At 41.5% G+C, this 18,691-nt stretch overlaps 1 protein-coding gene and 1 non-coding gene across 5 annotated transcripts in view; one reads left to right on the top strand and one right to left on the bottom strand.

The window, feature by feature from the left end:
* MAPK10 (mitogen-activated protein kinase 10) overlaps window positions 1-18,691 on the bottom strand; it is a 276,377-nt gene that overhangs the window by 130,777 nt on the left and 126,909 nt on the right. For 2 of the 4 annotated variants that reach the window (XM_056111173.1, XM_056111176.1), the window contains exon 3: window positions 10,941-11,012. The exons of 1 other annotated variant lie outside the window; for it this stretch is intronic. In XM_056111173.1, the coding sequence (XP_055967148.1) occupies window positions 10,941-11,006 (66 nt within the window). In that variant the 5' untranslated portion in view covers window positions 11,007-11,012. Of the gene's footprint in view, window positions 1-10,913; window positions 11,013-18,691 lie in introns of all 4 variants that reach the window. One more of the 4 variants, XM_056111174.1, reaches the window with a different exon arrangement.
* LOC130020876 (U6 spliceosomal RNA) lies at window positions 14,465-14,572 on the top strand. Its single transcript, XR_008792071.1, has one exon. It is a non-coding gene; the product is annotated as a U6 spliceosomal RNA (small nuclear RNA).

The following is an 18,691-nucleotide window of genomic DNA, read 5'->3' as shown; positions in this document are numbered from 1 at the left end:
AGAAAAAGTTTTCTTTCTATTTGTGGCCAATAGAATATTGGGCTTTTTGCATTTAATAATTATGCTTCTAAGTGAAATTAAGTTCTATACACGTTAGTCAAAATACTGTACCCCAATAGAAATTTCAAGAATTCATAAAATGGGGTTAAAAGAGAATCTAGAATTCCAACAGGTACGGCCCGCCCCCAAGGGCCTGGGTTCCTCTCTGGGCACGCGCAGCTAGAAACAGCCCCTAGACAGCCGGTTTTCAACCCCTGATCCGCGTGGGACGGGCACAGAGGCCCAGCTCTGGGCAACAAAGCTGAACGGCTCCAATTCCAACAGGTACAGCCCGCCCCCAAGGGCCTGGGTTCCTCTCTGGGCACGCGCAGCTAGAAACAGCCCCTAGACAGCCGGTTTTCAACCCCTGATCCGCGTGGGACGGGCACAGAGGCCCAGCTCTGGGCAACAAAGCTGAACGGCTCCAATTCCAACAGGTACAGCCCGCCCCCAAGGGCCTGGGTTCCTCTCTGGGCACGCGCAGCTAGAAACAGCCCCTAGACAGCCGGTTTTCAACCCCTGATCCGCGTGGGACGGGCACAGAGGCCCAGCTCTGGGCAACAAAGCTGAACGGCTCCAATTCCAACAGGTACAGCCCGCCCCCAAGGGCCTGGGTTCCTCTCTGGGCACGCGCAGCTAGAAACAGACCCTAGACAGCCGGTTTTCAACCCCTGATCCGCGTGGGACGGGCACAGAGGCCCAGCTCTGGGCAACAAAGCTGAACGGCTCCAATTCCAACAGGTACAGCCCGCCCCCAAGGGCCTGGGTTCCTCTCTGGGCACGCGCAGCTAGAAACAGCCCCTAGACAGCCGGTTTTCAACCCCTGATCCGCGTGGGACGGGCACAGAGGCCCAGCTCTGGGCAACAAAGCTGAACGGCTCCAATTCCAACAGGTACAGCCCGCCCCCAAGGGCCTGGGTTCCTCTCTGGGCACGCGCAGCTAGAAACAGCCCCTAGACAGCCGGTTTTCAACCCCTGATCCGCGTGGGACGGGCACAGAGGCCCAGCTCTGGGCAACAAAGCTGAACGGCTCCAATTCCAACAGGTACAGCCCGCCCCCAAGGGCCTGGGTTCCTCTCTGGGCACGCGCAGCTAGAAACAGCCCCTAGACAGCCGGTTTTCAACCCCTGATCCGCGTGGGACGAGCACAGAGGCCCAGCTCTGGGCAACAAAGCTGAACGGCTCCAATTCCAACAGGTACAGCCCGCCCCCAAGGGCCTGGGTTCCTCTCTGGGCACGCGCAGCTAGAAACAGACCCTAGACAGCCGGTTTTCAACCCCTGATCCGCGTGGGACGGGCACAGAGGCCCAGCTCTGGGCAACAAAGCTGAACGGCTCCAATTCCAACAGGTACAGCCCGCCCCCAAGGGCCTGGGTTCCTCTCTGGGCACGCGCAGCTAGAAACAGCCCCTAGACAGCCGGTTTTCAACCCCTGATCCGCGTGGGACGGGCACAGAGGCCCAGCTCTGGGCAACAAAGCTGAACGGCTCCAATTCCAAACAGAAGACCTTCCCAACTCCTCGCCCAGTGCCAGGGACTCTTTCCGGAGCCGCGGCCGCTAACGCGGCCGCGAAATATTTTCCCACTACATATGCCATAGGAACCATAAGCTAACTTCCTAGATGGAAACTTCTCTATTTTAGCTCAGCCACTAGAAACACAGTTGCCAATAACTCATAAGCCTATCTTAACTCACACTGCATATCAAGCAGAATAGTAACACTGAACGTGAAGGACTAAACCACACCTCTCACAATGGTAAAGCAACGCAAAAGCCCACCAAACATTCATATTGAAGAGTCTAGCCCAGATGACACCAATAGTACTGTAGTGTTAGACAACCTCTCTGACAAGGAATTCAGAAGGGAGCTACTTAGGATGCTTAGGGAATTAAAAGAAACAATGGAAACCAATGCCAATAGAAGACAAGAGGATCTGAAGGCAGAAATGAGGAAAATGCAATCAGAAATGTCAGACCTGAAAAATCTCGTAGGCGAATTGAAAAGCTCGGTGGAAGGCCTCAGCAGCAGAGTAAGAGCGGCTGAGAACAGAATCAGTGAGCTCGAAGATGAACTTCAGAGACTCTCCAGAAAAGAGCAGAAAATGGAAAAGAGACTCACAATTCGGGAACAGATGGCAAGAGAAGATCGTGATGAAGCCAAGAGGGGTAACATAAGAATTATTGGAGTCCCAGAGGGACAGGAAGAAAACCTCGATGAAGAAGAAACTGTCAAAGACATCATTGCTACAACATTTCCAGAGCTGAAGAAAACTTGTGACCACATTCAGGAGGCCCGAAGGGTACCAGCTAGAAGAAATCCGAATAAAAATACCCCAAGACACATTCTGATCAAAATGACCAAAACCTTAGACAGAGACAAAATTCTGAAAGCAGCAAGATCGAAGAAAGAAATCTCTTACAAAGCAGCATCCTTAAAATTCACAGCTGATTTTTCTGATGAAACCCTCATGGCCCGAAAACAGTGGTGGGACATAGTAAAAAAACTCAATGAAATAAATGCCTCCCCCAAAATACTTTTCCCAGCAAGACTCTCATTCATAATAGAAGGAACAACACACAGTTTCACAGACAAACAACAGCTCAGGAACTTCATAGACTCAAAACCATGGTTACAAGAACAACTAAATGGGCTACTTTAAGGCAAGAAAGGCCCCTCAAATACACCAAATTTTAACAGAACAATGGGACAAAATCCCATAACAATAATCTCTCTCAATGTCAATGGGCTAAATGCACCAATTAAAAGACATAGAGTGGCAGGATGGATTAGAAAATTGAACCCAACATTCTGCTGCCTGCAAGAAACGCATCTCAATAGTCAAAGCAAACACAGACTCAGAGTCAAAGGCTGGAAAACAATCCTACAGGCAAACAGCTCCCATAAAAAAGCTGGGGTAGCCATCCTTATATCAGACCACATCGATTTCAGAGTGAGGAAGGTCATAAGAGACAGTGAAGGCCATTTCTTATTGATCAGAGGATCTGTACAACAGGAAGAACTTACAATAATAAATGTATATGCACCTAATGAGAGACCAGCAAAGTACTTAAAACAACTACTCATAGATTTGGAAAAAGACATCAATAGCAACACAATACTAGTGGGAGACTTCAACACTGCTTTGTCACCTCTTGATAGATCAACCAGACTCAAGCTTAGCAAGGACATACTTCATTTGAGGGAAACAATGGAAGAAAGGGACTTAGTAGATATATACAGGACACTTCATCCACAAAAAGCTGAATACACATTCTTCTCAAGCGTACATGGAACATTCTCCAAGATAGACCACATGCTGAGCCACAAAACATGCCTCCATAAAATCAAGAAGGTAGAGATTGTATCAACAATCTTCTCAGACCATAATGCTCTGAAATTAGAAGTAAATCACACACAAAAACAGAAAACTAAATCAAACACCTGGAAATTAAACAGTGCACTATTGAACAACGAGTGGATTAGACAGGAAATCAAAGAGGAAATCAAAAGATTCCTAGAAACGAATGAAAATGAGAACACGAGTTACCAAAACTTATGGGACACAGCAAAGGCTGTATTAAGAGGAAAGTTTATAGCTCTACAAGCATTCCTCAGGAAGGAGGAGCGAGCACACATAAGTAACCTAACCTCACAGCTTAAGAGCTTGGAGAAGGACCAAAAAAAGGAGCACAACCCGAACAGGAGAAAGGAAATAATAAAACTCAGAGCAGAGATTAACGAGATGGAAACCCAAAAAAACAATCCGAAAGATCAATGAAACCAAGAGCTGGTTCTTCGAGAAAATTAACAAGATCGATAAGCCTCTAGCAAAACTCACAAAGAAAGGGAGAGAGAAAACCCTAATAAACCGAATCAGAAATGAAAAGGGGGTCATTACAACAGAAACTACAGAAATTCAGAGGATCCTCAGGGAGTACTTTGAGAAGCTTTATGCCACGGAACATCAAAACCTCGAGGAAATGGATAAATTCCTAGACTCCTACAGACTCCCAAGGCTGAACCAAGAAGACCTGGAATACCTGAACAGACCTATCACCATCAAGGAAATTGAAATGGTAATAAAAAGTCTCCCCAAGCACAAAAGTCCTGGCCCGGATGGATTCACTAGTGAATTCTTCCAAATCTTTAAAGAGGACTTACTCCCAATGCTCTTTAAGCTTTTCCACGAAATTGAAGTATCAAAAACACTTCCGAACAGTTTCTACAAAGCAAATATCACACTGATACCAAAAGCAGACAGAGATACCACAAAGAAAGAGAATTACAGGCCGATATCCCTGATGAACACAGATGCAAAGATCCTCAACAAACTACTAGCAAATAGAATCCAACTACTCATTAAAAAGATCATACACCATGACCAAGTAGGATTCATCCCAGGGATGCAAGGATGGTTTAACATTCGGAAATCAATCAACATAATCCACCATATCAACAAAAGAAAAGATAAAAAGCATATGATCATATCAATAGATGCAGAGAAAGCATTTGATAAGATCCAGCACCCCTTTATGATGAAAACCCTAGCCAAAATGGGTATAGAGGGGACCTTCCTCAACATAATTAAAGCCATCTACCACAAGCCTACAGCAAGCATCATCCTCAATGGGGAAAAACTGAGAGCCTTCCCTCTAAGATCAGCGACGAGACAGGGATGCCCACTCTCTCCACTGCTGTTCAATATAGTACTGGAAGTACTTGCAATAGCGATTAGGCAGGAAAAAGATATTAAGGGCATTCAGGTAGGAAAGGAAGAAATCAAGCTCTCACTATTCGCAGATGATATGATACTCTACTTAGAGAACCCAATAACTTCCACCAAATAACTCCTAGAAACAATAGACTCGTATAGTAAAGTTGCAGGTTATAAAATCAATACCCAAAAGTCCATGGCTTTCCTATACGCAAACAGTGAGAGAGAAGAAAGCAACATGAAAAAAACAATCCCGTTCACAATTGTGCCCCAGAAAATCAAGTACCTAGGAATCAGCTTAACTAAGGAAGTAAAGGACCTGTACAAAGAAAACTACAAAACGCTACTTCAGGAAATAAAAGAGGACATGAGGAAATGGAAAGATATCCCCTGCTCATGGGTCGGGAGACTTAACATTGTCAAAATGGCAATACTACCGAAAGCATTGTATAAATTCAATGCAATCCCTATAAGGATACCCATGACATTCTTCAAAGAAATGGAGCAAACACTCTTGAAATTTATATGGAACAATAAGCCCCCACGAATAGCTAAAGCAATTCTTGGGAAAAAGAAAATGGGAGGAATCAACCTCCCGAACTTCAAACTGTACTACAAAGCAGTAATAATTAAAACAGCATGGTACTGGAACAAAGGCAGAACTGCAGACCAATGGAACAGGGTTGAATACACTGACATCTCTCCTCAATCATATGCTCATCTAATCTTTGATAAAGGTGCAAGTAATGTGAAGTGGAGTAAGGAAAGCCTCTTTAATAAATTGTGTTGGCATCACTGGACGGCTACATGCAAAACAATAGGCTCAGAACTCTGCCTAACACCATGTACAAAAGTAAGATCAAAATGGATTAAAGACCTCAACATCAGACCAGAAACCATAAGGTACATTGAAGATAAAGTTGGCAAAACCCTCCATGACATTGAAGCTAATGGTATCTTCAAAGATGCCACGCCACTGGCCGAGCAAGTGAAAACAGAGATAGATAAATGGGACTATCTTAAACTAAGAAGCTTCTGCACCTCCAAAGAAACAGTGACCAAAATACAAAGACAGTCTACAGAATGGGAAAGGATATTCACCGAATACACATCTGACAAGGGGTTGATATCCAGGATATACAAAATACTGGTTAAACTCCACAAGAAGAAAACATCCAACCCCATCCAAAAATGGGGCAATGAAATGAACAGAAACTTTCTCAAAGAAGAAATCCGAATGGCAAAAAAGCACATGAGAAAATGCTCTACATCATTAATCATCAGGGAGATGCAGATCAAAACCACAATGAGATACCATCTCACACCTCAGAGACTGGCCCACATTCAAAAGAACAAAAGCAACCGATGCTGGCGTGGATGTGGCGAGAAAGGGACACTCCTTCACTGTTGGTGGGAATGTCCACTGGTTCAGCCCTTCTGGAAAACAGTATGGACGATTCTCAAAAAATTAGAAATTGAGCTCCCATTTGACCCAGCAATACCACTCCTGGGAATATATCCCAGAGAGGCAAAAATGTATAGTCGAAGTGACATCTGCACTTGTTTGTTCATTGCAGCACTCTTTACAATAGCCAGAAACTGGAAGAAACCTGAATGCCCAAGAACAGATGACTGGTTAAAGAAACTTTGGTACATCTACACAATGGAGTACTATGTAGCTCTTAGAAAAGATGAAGTCATGAAATTTACATACAAGTGGTACAATATGGAAAGTATCATGCTAAGCGAAATGAGTCAGAAAGAGAGGGATAGACATAGAAAGATTGCATTCATCTGGGGGATATAAAGTAACAAAGTATGAGATTAATACCCAAGAATAGCTGAGATCAGCACCAGGAGGATTACTCCATAACTTAGAGGCCAGCCGGGTATCCTAGAGGAAAGGGCTGTTCAGATAGAGAAGGGAGCACCAAATAAAGGATGTTTGGAGGATCCTCCCAGGAGGGGAGATGCATGTGGAAAGTAGACTATGGACTGAACATGTTTGCCACTCAATGCCTCTTTTGCAGACCACAACACCCAAAAGGAGAGAGAGAACACAGGGGATTGCCCTGCCACAGAGACAGGGGGGATGGGGGGATGGGGGTGGGAGGGATATTATCCATGGTGGTGGAAAATGGGCACTGGTGGAGGGATGGGTATCTGATCATTGTATAATTGAAACCAAAGCACAAAAAATTGTAAATCTACAACTTTAAAAAAAATAAAATAAAATAAAGGGAAAAAAATGGAAAAAGAAAATCTTAAAAAAAAAAAAAAAAAAGGGCACTGGTGGAGGGATGGGTACTTGATCATTGTATAACTGAAATCCAAGCACAAATTTTGTAAGTCTGTAACTGTACCTCATGGTGTTTCACTAATAAAAAAAAATTTAAAAAAAAAAAAAAAAAAAAAAAAAAAAAAAAAAAGAGAATCTAATTTCTGATGACAAGTGGTGTTATGAAATTAAATGAAGTAAAATCTTAAGATTCTCCTTAAGATTTTGATAAATATTGAAAGTGTATATTTTCTCTAATTTTTTTAATCTCAAGAATGACAATACACCTATATGTGTTGATAAGCTTAGATACATTGTATAGACATTATACCTAAGCTTGTAGAGCATGTAACTATTACAAAAATATAGAAGATTCTATTTGTAAGTTTAGCGTCTCTGTACAGTGGGCTGGACTAGGTAGTGCACTCTATGTGAAGAATAACTAGACCATTCATCCTTATCCTATCTTTACATATTATAAGTAACCTAGATAATCAGTAATGTTGAATAAAGAAAGAATGAATTCAACAAAGAAACAATGAGTTCAATCAACAATCACTCAAGCTATTTTTTTCCCACGAGCCTCGGCAAGAAATGCAGATACTGTGAAAACCACAGCTAAAGATGAGACAGAATAGGAAAGAAAAAGATTCAAGACCACATTGTCCTCATTAGATGTGTTTATTCAGCAAGCCTTCATCCCTACTGCTCATCTGATCTACAATTGCAGTGGTAACAATAAAAGAACCACTAAAGAAATGGAAAAGAAGGCTGCTGAGATGGGAAAGGTCTTCTAGCATGCCTAGGTCTTAGATAAACTGTAAGTTCAAAGCGAGGATGGTATCACCACTGATATCTCCCTGCGAAAGTTCCACACCAGCAAGTACGACAAAACCACTGGTGATGTCCCAGTAAAAAGGCTTTGTCAAAAACATGACTCCAACCACATCCCCGGCAGACTGTGCAAGCCCCAAGTGTGACTGCTGGTGGGGGTGAACTTGAAAAATGGGCAGACCCAAGAGCAGCCCCTTCTGGTTCGAACACTGGTTGTGAAACAACTGGAAAAAGTGTGAAAAAAAAAAAAACTGGATTCCACTACATACAGTCTGAAGGGATCCCAGGAAGTCATTAAGGAAGTCTGCACCTACAGAAAAAAATGGTACCAACACAGTAGTATGGGTGTCCATTCCTGGAATGGACACAGGATGCTAGAGCCAAGCGCTAGCATGAGTCAGCTACAGAGACACTAGGGACTGTGAAACCATGTCACGTGAAGCTCTGGATTGCTTCTTGCCACCCACTCGTCCAACTGACAAGTCACTGGGCCTTCCCCTCCAGGCCGTTAACCAGATTGAGGGGACTGGGACAATCCCTGTGGGTAGAGCTGACATAGCATGGTGGTGACATTCACTACAGCCAATGCTCCAGCTGGTCAGTCCACTGAAATGCATGGTGCAGTTCTTCCTGGGAACCAGGAGGGCTTCAATGTGAAGAACCAAAGATGCCTTTTGCGGCCACGTGATTCCACAGTGCAAGCAGCTGGTGGCACAGCACAGGCTCCAAAAATAGTTATTTTCACAGATTTTTTTTTCCAAATTCACAGAATGAAATCTAACAGCTCGTCACCGCTATGTTCAACTGAGAAAAGAAGCCTAATGAGGTTTCCCTCTTTCTCCAGAGAATCAACTGCCTTTTCAATTCTCTATAGATCACCATTTTCATTTCAAGGCATCCTACATCTGCACACAAGAAATTATTGTTTAACAAAGGAAATGTTCTCCCCAAAAATAAGGATAAAAATCGTATGCAAAAGCTGCTTGATTTTTTAAAATTATGAGAATTGTTAAAAATTTAATGACTATCCTATTCTTCAAATAGAGCAGTTAATAATAAAGGTAAAAACTACAGACAGTCTATGTATTACCTGGTTAATTTTCTTTCCTTCATATGTACTTTGATTTCTTAGTGAAAACAGTAAAAGGATGGAAATCTGACATGATAAAAAGCATATACAGATGAAGTTGGGAGACTAACCCTGCTGCTGTGTTTATTGGATATAACTGAATACCAAGGATCCATGAGACATTCTGGAAAATAAGAAGCTATGAAGAAACATGTTTTTAAAGTAGATAGCGCTGAGTCAAAAAAAAAAAAAAACCCAAATATACCATTTTCTTTACAAGAGAAGTAAAAGAACCACATTGCTACCCAAATCAATCAATAAATGCTACTATCAAAAATTCTGCAAAGAAAACCACAACACCCAAAAGGAGAGAGAGAAGAAAAGGGAATGCCCTGCCACAGAGGCGGGGTGGGATGGGGGGGACGGGGGTGGGAGGGATACTGGGATCCATGGTGGTGGGAAATGGGCACTGGTGGAGGGATGGGTATTTGATCATTGTATAATTGAAACCCAAGCACGAAAATTTGTAAGTCTACAACTGTACCTCATGGTGTCTCACTAATAAAAATTTTAAAAATATATTCTGCAAAGAGAGTAAAGACAGTGCACTCACCAAACTAGAAACGTTCTGCTTGTGATGAGATTTTAAGTTAGAGACTAGTTATGTGTTTTTTTATCACTACACAGAAGTGTTAAGACTTTTTTTTTTTTTTTGCTTTTTTAGGTAACACCCAGCAATGCACAGGGGTTACTCCTGGCTCTGCACTCAGGAATTACTCCTGCTGGTGCTCAGGGGACCATATGGGATGCTGGGAATCAAACCCAGGTCAGCCACACACAAGGCAAACGCCCTTGCTGCTGTGCTATGATCCAGCCCAGAAGGTTAAGACTTTAAGAAAGATCCTGTTTCACTTTTTATTCATTGGCTTCAAAGACCACTGACTGGGAACAGGCATTCTGCTTCTGTTCTCAAGGGCTGAAAGTTGATTTTTTTTTCTTTTTTTTTTTTTTTTTTAAGTTTTATTAGTGAGACACCATGAGGATTTTTTTTTAACTGTGGCAGTACCTCCCGGGCAGTGCCCATGGGCCCTCTTGATGATTCTCAACCCACCTGCTTGGGGGTTTAGTGCAAAGGCCTGAGGATAAAGGTGCTCTGAGGCCCAGAAGTTTGGGGACATGTGGTGTTAGACTTGAACTGGGCTTCTGGAAGCAAGAGTTGTACCTCAACCCCTGTCCTGATAGCTGAACTTAGAAAAACTGACAACATTTGAAGTTCAGCTCTAATCTTGAAATATGAAAACAAGAATGTAGGTTTGTGTTTGGTCACTGTTTTATTTGATGCTTTAAAATTTTTTAATTGAATCACTGTGTGTTCCCCCCGCCCCATTTTTTTATCTTCTCTTTTTTATTTTTTTTCTTTTGGCAATGGGTGGGGGGCATATGTGGTAATGCTCAGGGCTTACTCCTGACCCTGCACTCAGAAATTACCTCTGGCAGTGCTCAGGGAACCATAGCGGAGCCAGATAGCAAATCCAGGTTGGCCATGTGCAAGGCAAACACCCTACCTGCTGTATTATCATTCCAGCCTAAATAGAAGTTCTATAAAAAAAGAAGTTATTTCACACAATGATTAGCTCTACATTAGAAGAATTCTTTGGGGCAGGAACAATAAGACAGTGTGTAGGGCACTTGCCTTGCACGTGGTCAACTGGGGTTCAATTCCAAGCACCCTATGTAGTCTCCCGAGCACCCCCAGGAATGATTCCTGAGTGCAAAGTCAGTAGTAAGCCCTGAACCCGGCCAGTGGTGCTCCACCCCCCCCAAAAGAATTCTTTTCCTTTATTAAAACTTTAATAAATTAGAAAAGAATAATATCTATCTACTTCCTAAATTACTTCTATACTTAAATACTAACTTGATGTGGACATATATAAGCAAGATGGAATGCAACACGAAAATACAAGGGAATGTACTGTACCTTGTTTTACCTGTAAGGAACACACACCTGACAAAAGGCAAGTTTCACATCCAAGATCGGTTCACTGCAGTAGTACAATAAGTGGAGGCTCATAAATACCTAGAGATAAAAGGGAGAAGCATAAGTTTCCCATCACCTCATTATTCACTGTTTAATAGTAGTATGGACATTAATGTAATTTGAATTACATGCAAAATCATGATAGCATACACTCAGTAGGATCTTCCATACCAGTACTAGGTTATTTTTCAGAACTTGTAAATATTAAACTAAACAACAAGACATAATAAAAAAAAATTTCCTGGCTTCTGTAATTTTCAGTGTCATCATAATCATAAAGATAAATATAAAAAATTAATTATATCCTATTAGCCAAGGCTTTCAGTTCTAGGCATCAAAGTTTTAAAAGATGTCAAAATAATCTCTAGATGACAAATGCAAGGATGCTTATTATAAAACAAGTGAACTATTATGTAAAACGTAACTCATAAAAGGATTGTATACGGGGCTTAAAATTATTGCATCAGAGCTGAGTTCAAGCATGATGTTGAGTAGAGACCAAAATGTTTCAAAAGGACAAAGATTCTATGCTGTTAATGCACATATTTTAGGTATAAAAATGGCAATGTGCATTGGTTTGTTATATGACTCTATAACTGTGGACAAGAGAAAATTTGGCGCAATATTAAAGTTTGTTTAATCTTGTTAGTAAGTACAAATAGTTCGATTACATTATTTTTTCATGTTTTAGATACTTTATAAGTTTGTCAAGTTTTGAGGAAAAAAATATTCAAGGAGAAAATATCAAATCAGTAACTGGGAATTACTTGAGAATGAAGAGGCGGCATCAGCAAAATCAGATTGAAATCTTCTGTTCAATTAAACAAACTCTGTTGAATATTGTGTTCAAAACACAATTCTATGAAATTAAACAATTTGAAACTGCTACTGACACCAACTTTCTTTTGCTTGCATATACTAATTACATATCCTAAAGAGCAAACTTAATGTAAAACACCTTTAAAAAGGTACATAATGGAGTGATAGCACAGTGGATAGGGCGTTTGCCTTGCATGCGGCCGACCCAGGTTCGATTCCCAGCATCCCATATGGTCCCCTGAGCACACAGCTAGGAGTAATTCCTGAGTTCATGAACCAGGAGTAACCCCTGTGCATCACCAGGTGTGACCCAAAAAGCAAAAAATAAATAAATAAATAAATAAAATGGTACATAATACAAACAAATATTTTAAATTTTTGTTTGTTTGTTTGTTTTTGCTTTTTGGGTCACACCTGGCGATGGACAGGGGTTACTCCTGGCTCTGCACTTAGGAATTACTCCTGGCGGTGCTCAGGGGACCCTATGAGATGCTGGGAATCGAACCCGGGTTGGCCGCGTGCAAGGCAAACGCCCTACCTGCTGTGCTCCAGTCCCCAATATTTTTAATTTTTTAACATTTAAAAATATACTTTAAAATTCAGAACTATTTTTGGGGTAAAAATGAGCAGGAAAAACTGAGTGCTTGAATACACTAAGAAAAATACTCCATTAGCCTTGCAGGCAGTCCTCCCATGTTCAATCCCCGGCACCACATGTGGTCCCCCGAAAGTTCTGCCAAGAGTGACCTCTGATCACAGGGCCAGGAGAAAGTCCTTAGTCCAGATGTGTGTGGTCCAGAAAAGAAAACTGAACAAATCTATCAGCATTATATAGTAAGTGCAAGCACAGCCTGTCATCTAATGTGCCCACATCTACGGACAAGAGAGAGCCCTCAGCGAGCTGAGCGCATGCTCTGTATGCAGGAGGCCCGGGTTTTATCCCTGGCACCAAACGATCCCTCAAACACCACTGGAGGAAACCCCCAAAGCACAGAGTCAGAAGTCCCCCCCCCGAATAATGACAGTTGTGCCCACCCTCCAAAAAATCCAAACAAAACCCAATAATTCTACATCTACAGATTTTCTCAAAGAAACGTTGTTTTATCATGATGCTGATAGGACAATCCATAGGGTTTTTTCATCGTAGTAAAAGAAATAATTTTAAAGACTGGAAAAGGTAAATATCCACAGAGACTAACGATGTACTCATGTAGTGGAATGCCACATAGCAATGGAATGTGTGAAATGACAAACATCTCATAAATGTATTAAACATATGATAAGAATTCAAGGCTCGGGGCTGGAGAGAGAGAGTTCTGTTGGGAGGAAGGGCATTTGCTTCACACTTAGGAGACCCAGGTTTGATCCCCAGTACCCTATAGGGTCCCCCTACCCCATCAGGAGAGTCCCCCTGAGGTCCAGGAATAAGCCCTGAGCACGCTGGAGATGACCTCCCTCAAACAAAAACCAAAAAAAAGTCAGATTTAATTCATTCACAGCTGTATGCATAGCTAAATATTTTATTTAAGGAGACCTTTTTATTGTGATAAAACTGTAAAGGAAGGGGCTGGAGCAAGAGTACACTGGGGAGGGTGTTTGCTTTTTATGTGGCTGACACGGGTTTGATACCCCGCATGCCATATAGTTCCCCGAGGAACTGCCAGGAGTAATTCCTGAGTACAGAGCCTAGAGAATAACCACTGAGCATTGCTGGCTGTGACAACCCCCCCCCCCCCCGCCACACACACACACACACACACACACACACACACACACACACACACGTATCATACCTGTAAGGAAAAACAAGCAAAGGCAAAATTCAAAAAGTTTTGGGGTAGGCAGCTGTCCCAGGAATCAGAAGGTCAATGGGAACCATAAGGAGATTTTCAAAATCATTCCTACGTCTACTTCCTCCCGTGGAAGGTTGGAGCCATGAATGTTCGTTTAATTATTTTAAACCCCACACAGACGGAAAAAAAAAAATACTTTGGTAAGTCTAAAATATTTTCTAATGGAAAAGTGAAAGTGACAAAAAGAGCCGGTAGCCATCCTCCCTCTCATTTGTTGGGCAATGGCTCTGTGAATGCTGAGATGAGACTTTCCACAACTCCCTTACAAGAAATAAGAAATGCCCCCAGAGAAGTGCTCGGAAAGAGCCGAAGCTTGATGATTCCATTAAGCTTCTTTTTTTTTTCTTTTTGGGTGATACCCAGTGATGCACAGGGGTTCCTCCTGGCTCTGCACTCAGGAATTATCCCTGGCAGTACTCGAGGACCATAAGAGATGCTGGGAATCGAACCCGGGTCAGCCGCGTGCAAGGCAAATGCCCTACCCGTTGTGCTATCGCTCCAGCCCCTATTCCATTAAGCTTCTGAACTGAAAGAATCAACATTCTTCATGTGTTGTTTTATTTTACTTAATAATTTTTTTAAAAAGGTAAAGGTAAAGGCCCTCCTGTTGATCGTCGATTTGCTCGAGCGGGCCCAGTAACGTCTCCATTGGAGACTTTGTTGTTACTGTGTCTGGCATATCGAATACTCTCGGTAGCTTGCCGGGCTCTCCGAGAGGGGTGGAGGAATCGAACTCGGGTCGGCCATGTTGGCCGCTTGTAAGGCGAACCCCCTTACCCGCTGTGCTATCGCTCCAGCCCATAATAATGGGCTGCACATATACTAAAATTCGGCAGCACATATACTAAAATTGGAATGATACAGAGAAGATTAGCATGGCCCCTGCGCAAGGATGATGCAAATAATTTTTTAATTATTTAATTTATAGGAATATAGCTGCAGATGTCATTTTTATTTTACATATACGTTAAGAAACATAATAGTATGCTTTTATCTCCCAGCTCAATTCTTTTATCTATTTTTGTCATGTACTTATACTTAATAAACATAATACAGTGCTATTTTTTGCACCAAAAGAGTAAATTTATTTTAAATAAATAAATTACAAGCAAGGGTACTTTATATTCATTCCTATGTTTTCTGTGTATAGTTTTTTCATACTTTTAAGTTTGATTTTTAATACTGAAAGATTTTTTAATTTAAAAGTTTAAAATTTGGGCGTTTGCCTTGCACGCAGCCAACATGGCCGACCTGAGTTCGATTCCTCCGCCCCTCTCAGAGAGCCCGGCAAGCTACCGAGAGTATCTCGCCCACATGGCAGAGCCTGGCAAGCTCCCCGTGACGTATTCGATATGCCAGACACAGTAACAACAAAGTCTCCAATGGAGACATTACTGGGCCCGCTTGAGCAATTTTTTTATTTTTATAGTTGTTCACAGTAATTGATTTCATTCAATATTCCAATACCAATCCCACCACCAGTATACCTTCCCACCACCATATTCCAAATTATTCCACCCCGACCCCCAAAGCCTACCCCCCAAAGCAGAACATAAATAATTTATTTTGTATTGCTGGTTATGAATAATCTACCAAAGATGATCCGAAACTGTTTCCTTAGATGAAAATGTGTGAAGACTGTTGAATCACCTTGGAGCCATTAAGCCCTTGCATAGAGTACGGGATATCCCATGGCCCCGAGCAACCCAGGAATTCTAAGATTTTAAATAAGGTGATACAGGTTAGAATTAAATTTTCAACTGAATGGTGACTTTAGGGTTGGTGGTATCTCTGCGGCATGTTGCTCTCTTCCTCTTCTGACATTTATTTGTGAATCTCTGGATCAGGATCGTTTTGATAGCCCACTCTGTACTCACATCGGCAGTGCTCCAGGGCCACTAGAGGATGCCTGGGAGTGTTTTGGAGGTCAGGCAATGTGGGAACTGAACTCAGAAATTTGCATATGCAGGGTATGCACTCAATCACTTAAACCACACCACATCAGTCCTACGTTTATGTATTTTATACTATCATAAGTTATATATTATTTTATTTATATTTTCCAAATATTCATCCAAAACATTTAAAATACGTCATTTCATTATTTTGCAAAATGCATTAAATGGAAAAAATCACCAAGCTACTCTTTTTTTTTGTACTATCTATCTCTCCTTTATTCTCTTCCCCAAAGAAATGATTTTTTTTTAATTTTTATTAGTGAGACACCGTGAGGTACAGTGGTAGACTTACAAATTTTCGTGCTTGCATTTCAATTATGCAATGATCGAGTACCCATCCCTCTACCAGTGCCCATTTCCCACCACCACGGATCCCAGGATCCCTCCCACCCCCCCATCCCCCCATCCCACCCTGCCTCTGTGGCAGGGCATTCCCTAACCATTCCCTCAGTCTCTCACAATATTTTGATGATATATTTTAACTGAATCACTGTGAGATAGTTATAAAGCTTTCATGTTTGAGTTTCAGTCATACAATGATCAAACACCCATCCCTCCACCAATGCACATTCCCCCCCACCACTGTCCCCAGTATCCCACCCCTCCCCCAATCCCATCCCTCCCCATGCCTCTATGGAAGACAATTTCCCTCTTTCTCTCTCTCTGCTATGAGGCATTACGGCTTGCAATACAGATACAGAGAGGCCATTTGATGATATTTCTATAGGGAATATCTTCTACAGCATAACTGTTGGCTATGCTTAGATTTTAGGTTTCTTCCATAAAAAATGTGATCTTCCAAGTCAAGTAAACATACACTGTTTATATGTTTACAGTCCCAGAGTCTGTTCTTAGTTATGCAGAATCTTCAGTAGCACTGTAGCACTGTCCTCTTGTTGTACATCGATTTGTTCAAGCGGGCACCAGTAACGTCTCACAACAAATTGTGAGACTTGTTGTTACTGTTTTTGGCATACAAAACACACCACGGGGAGCTTGCCAGGCTCTGCCATGCGGGCAGGATAATCTCAGTAGCTTGCTGGGCTCTCTGAGAAGGATGAAGGAATCGAACCCAGGTTGGCCACATGCAAGGCAAATGCCCTACCCACTGTGCTATCGCTCCAGCCTGTCCTATCACTCCAGTTCAGTATGTTCATCGATTTGTTCGAGCGGGCCCAGTAACATTGTGAGACTTGTTATTACTATGTTTGGCACATCGAATATGTCACGGGTAGCTTGCCAGGTTTTGCCGTGCACGATACTCTCAGTGGCTTGCCGAGCTCTCCGAGAGGGGCAGAGGAATCGAACTCAGGTCGGCCAGCTATCTATCCAGCCTGTCCCATCGCTCCAGTTCAGTATGTTTATTGAATAAAAAATACTCAGATAGAAAAGAGATTCATTATTACTTTAGCACTAATCTAAATATTTTCATCATCACCTCACATCGATCCACCTGTGAATTCTGAGTACATTTGCTGCTATCAAATCAGGAATGAAGAGTTTGCAACCATGAAAATATGAAAGCACAGCCTGGACAACTTCACAAATGCCCCCCAGCAGGGCTGTTTCACTCCTGCACAGCTGAACTGGGCCTGTGGGAAATAATGACATTCAGTCCACCACCAGAAAAGAATAACTAGTTTAATTTTTAATAAATAAAAAAAATCTTACTATGGAAAATAAGCAGACTGACCTTTGCTGGCTGCATTTCAAAGACTCCAAATGTAACTCCATGACTAAGTCACCAAGTTACTACAGAATCTTCTGGTTTCTCTTGCGATTTAGAAAGAAGATCCCTCTATATGAAATCCCTAGTAAATAAGAGAAAGCTAGTTTGGCAATTATAGGTTCTGCTAGTATGGCAGAGAACACTTGGCAAAACTGCCTAGGAACAACACAAACAGCTCAGGGTATTTTCTCAGTATTTGCAGAAAGTGAGAATTAGTGGCAATAGCTTGGTACGAATAGGACCCAGGAGTAGATAGGAAATGAAGGGGGAAATAATTGGGAGCGTTTAGTGCTTTCAATTACTGCTTGTTCATGTGGGAAAAGCCCCCTGCGGACATCCCTTGCTATGTGTAGGCTCAGCTCCTCCTCATTACATGCCTACGTAAGTCAATGATTGCTCTGAGCAAAACAGTGGGCCAAATTATATGAATGAGATCTACTTCTGAACTTATTCGGTTGGACTGATGCAGAGCAGCTGCTGCAGAAAGAATAATGTCAGTAGGATGCGTTTTAATAGCTCATATCATTGCTTAATTTTTTTGTACATAAGATAGGCTAACTAAATCACAGGAGCTTTTAAGAAGTTTCACAAATGGAAAAATCAAATTGTTGTGGGCATTTTCAGGATCCCAAGGGTTGTCACTGAAATGCAATCTATACATGGAAAAACAAGTAACTGATAGCAATTTTTTTAGACAATCAACAGTCTCCATCTTGATTCAGTATATAATAAACAAAATCTATAAGTAACTCTTGGATTCATTGCAAATGATTCTCCAACAGCCTGAAATTATGAGATTAGAACAAAATCACTGTTCATTATTAAAATAAAGTCTTCAAAATTACTTTTAAAAATTTAATTCTCCTTTTGTACTGAAAGAATTCTCCCAAATATGTGCAAAAAAATAAAATGCAAGTATACCTTGTAACTAATAAATTTTATATGTTGGTATGGAAAATGAAATTAATTTTTGACTCATACTATACATATTATTTTAAAATTCTTATGCCCATGTTTAATCACTTGGAGAAGAGGTCAACAAACTGTGGCCAATACAAAAATCTCAATTTCTCACCTGTTTGGAAAACAAAGTTTTATAGGAATGCTGATATCTATCATTTTGTATGTTGTTTTGGGCAGATTCCACACTATAATGGGAGAATTGAATAACTGTGACAGAAACTACCTGGTTCACAAATTTTTATCAAATAATAACTAGGTTCCTAACTTCACGTTTACCCAAGGACATCTGGAAGCCCATCACTAATCAGTACGAAAGCAAAATTAATGTCTCTAACAATAGATATAAACTATGCAAAATACTCCCTAACAAATGATATACAACATCTAATAAAAAAC

The sequence above is a fragment of the Sorex fumeus genome, unplaced genomic scaffold, assembly GCF_029834395.1.
Source record: "Sorex fumeus unplaced genomic scaffold, SorFum_2.1 ptg000013l, whole genome shotgun sequence".
In the NCBI taxonomy this organism is placed as follows: domain Eukaryota; kingdom Metazoa; phylum Chordata; class Mammalia; order Eulipotyphla; family Soricidae; genus Sorex; species Sorex fumeus.
Note: the sequence above shows the minus strand (reverse complement) of the source record. Positions and strands in the feature narration are given on the sequence as shown.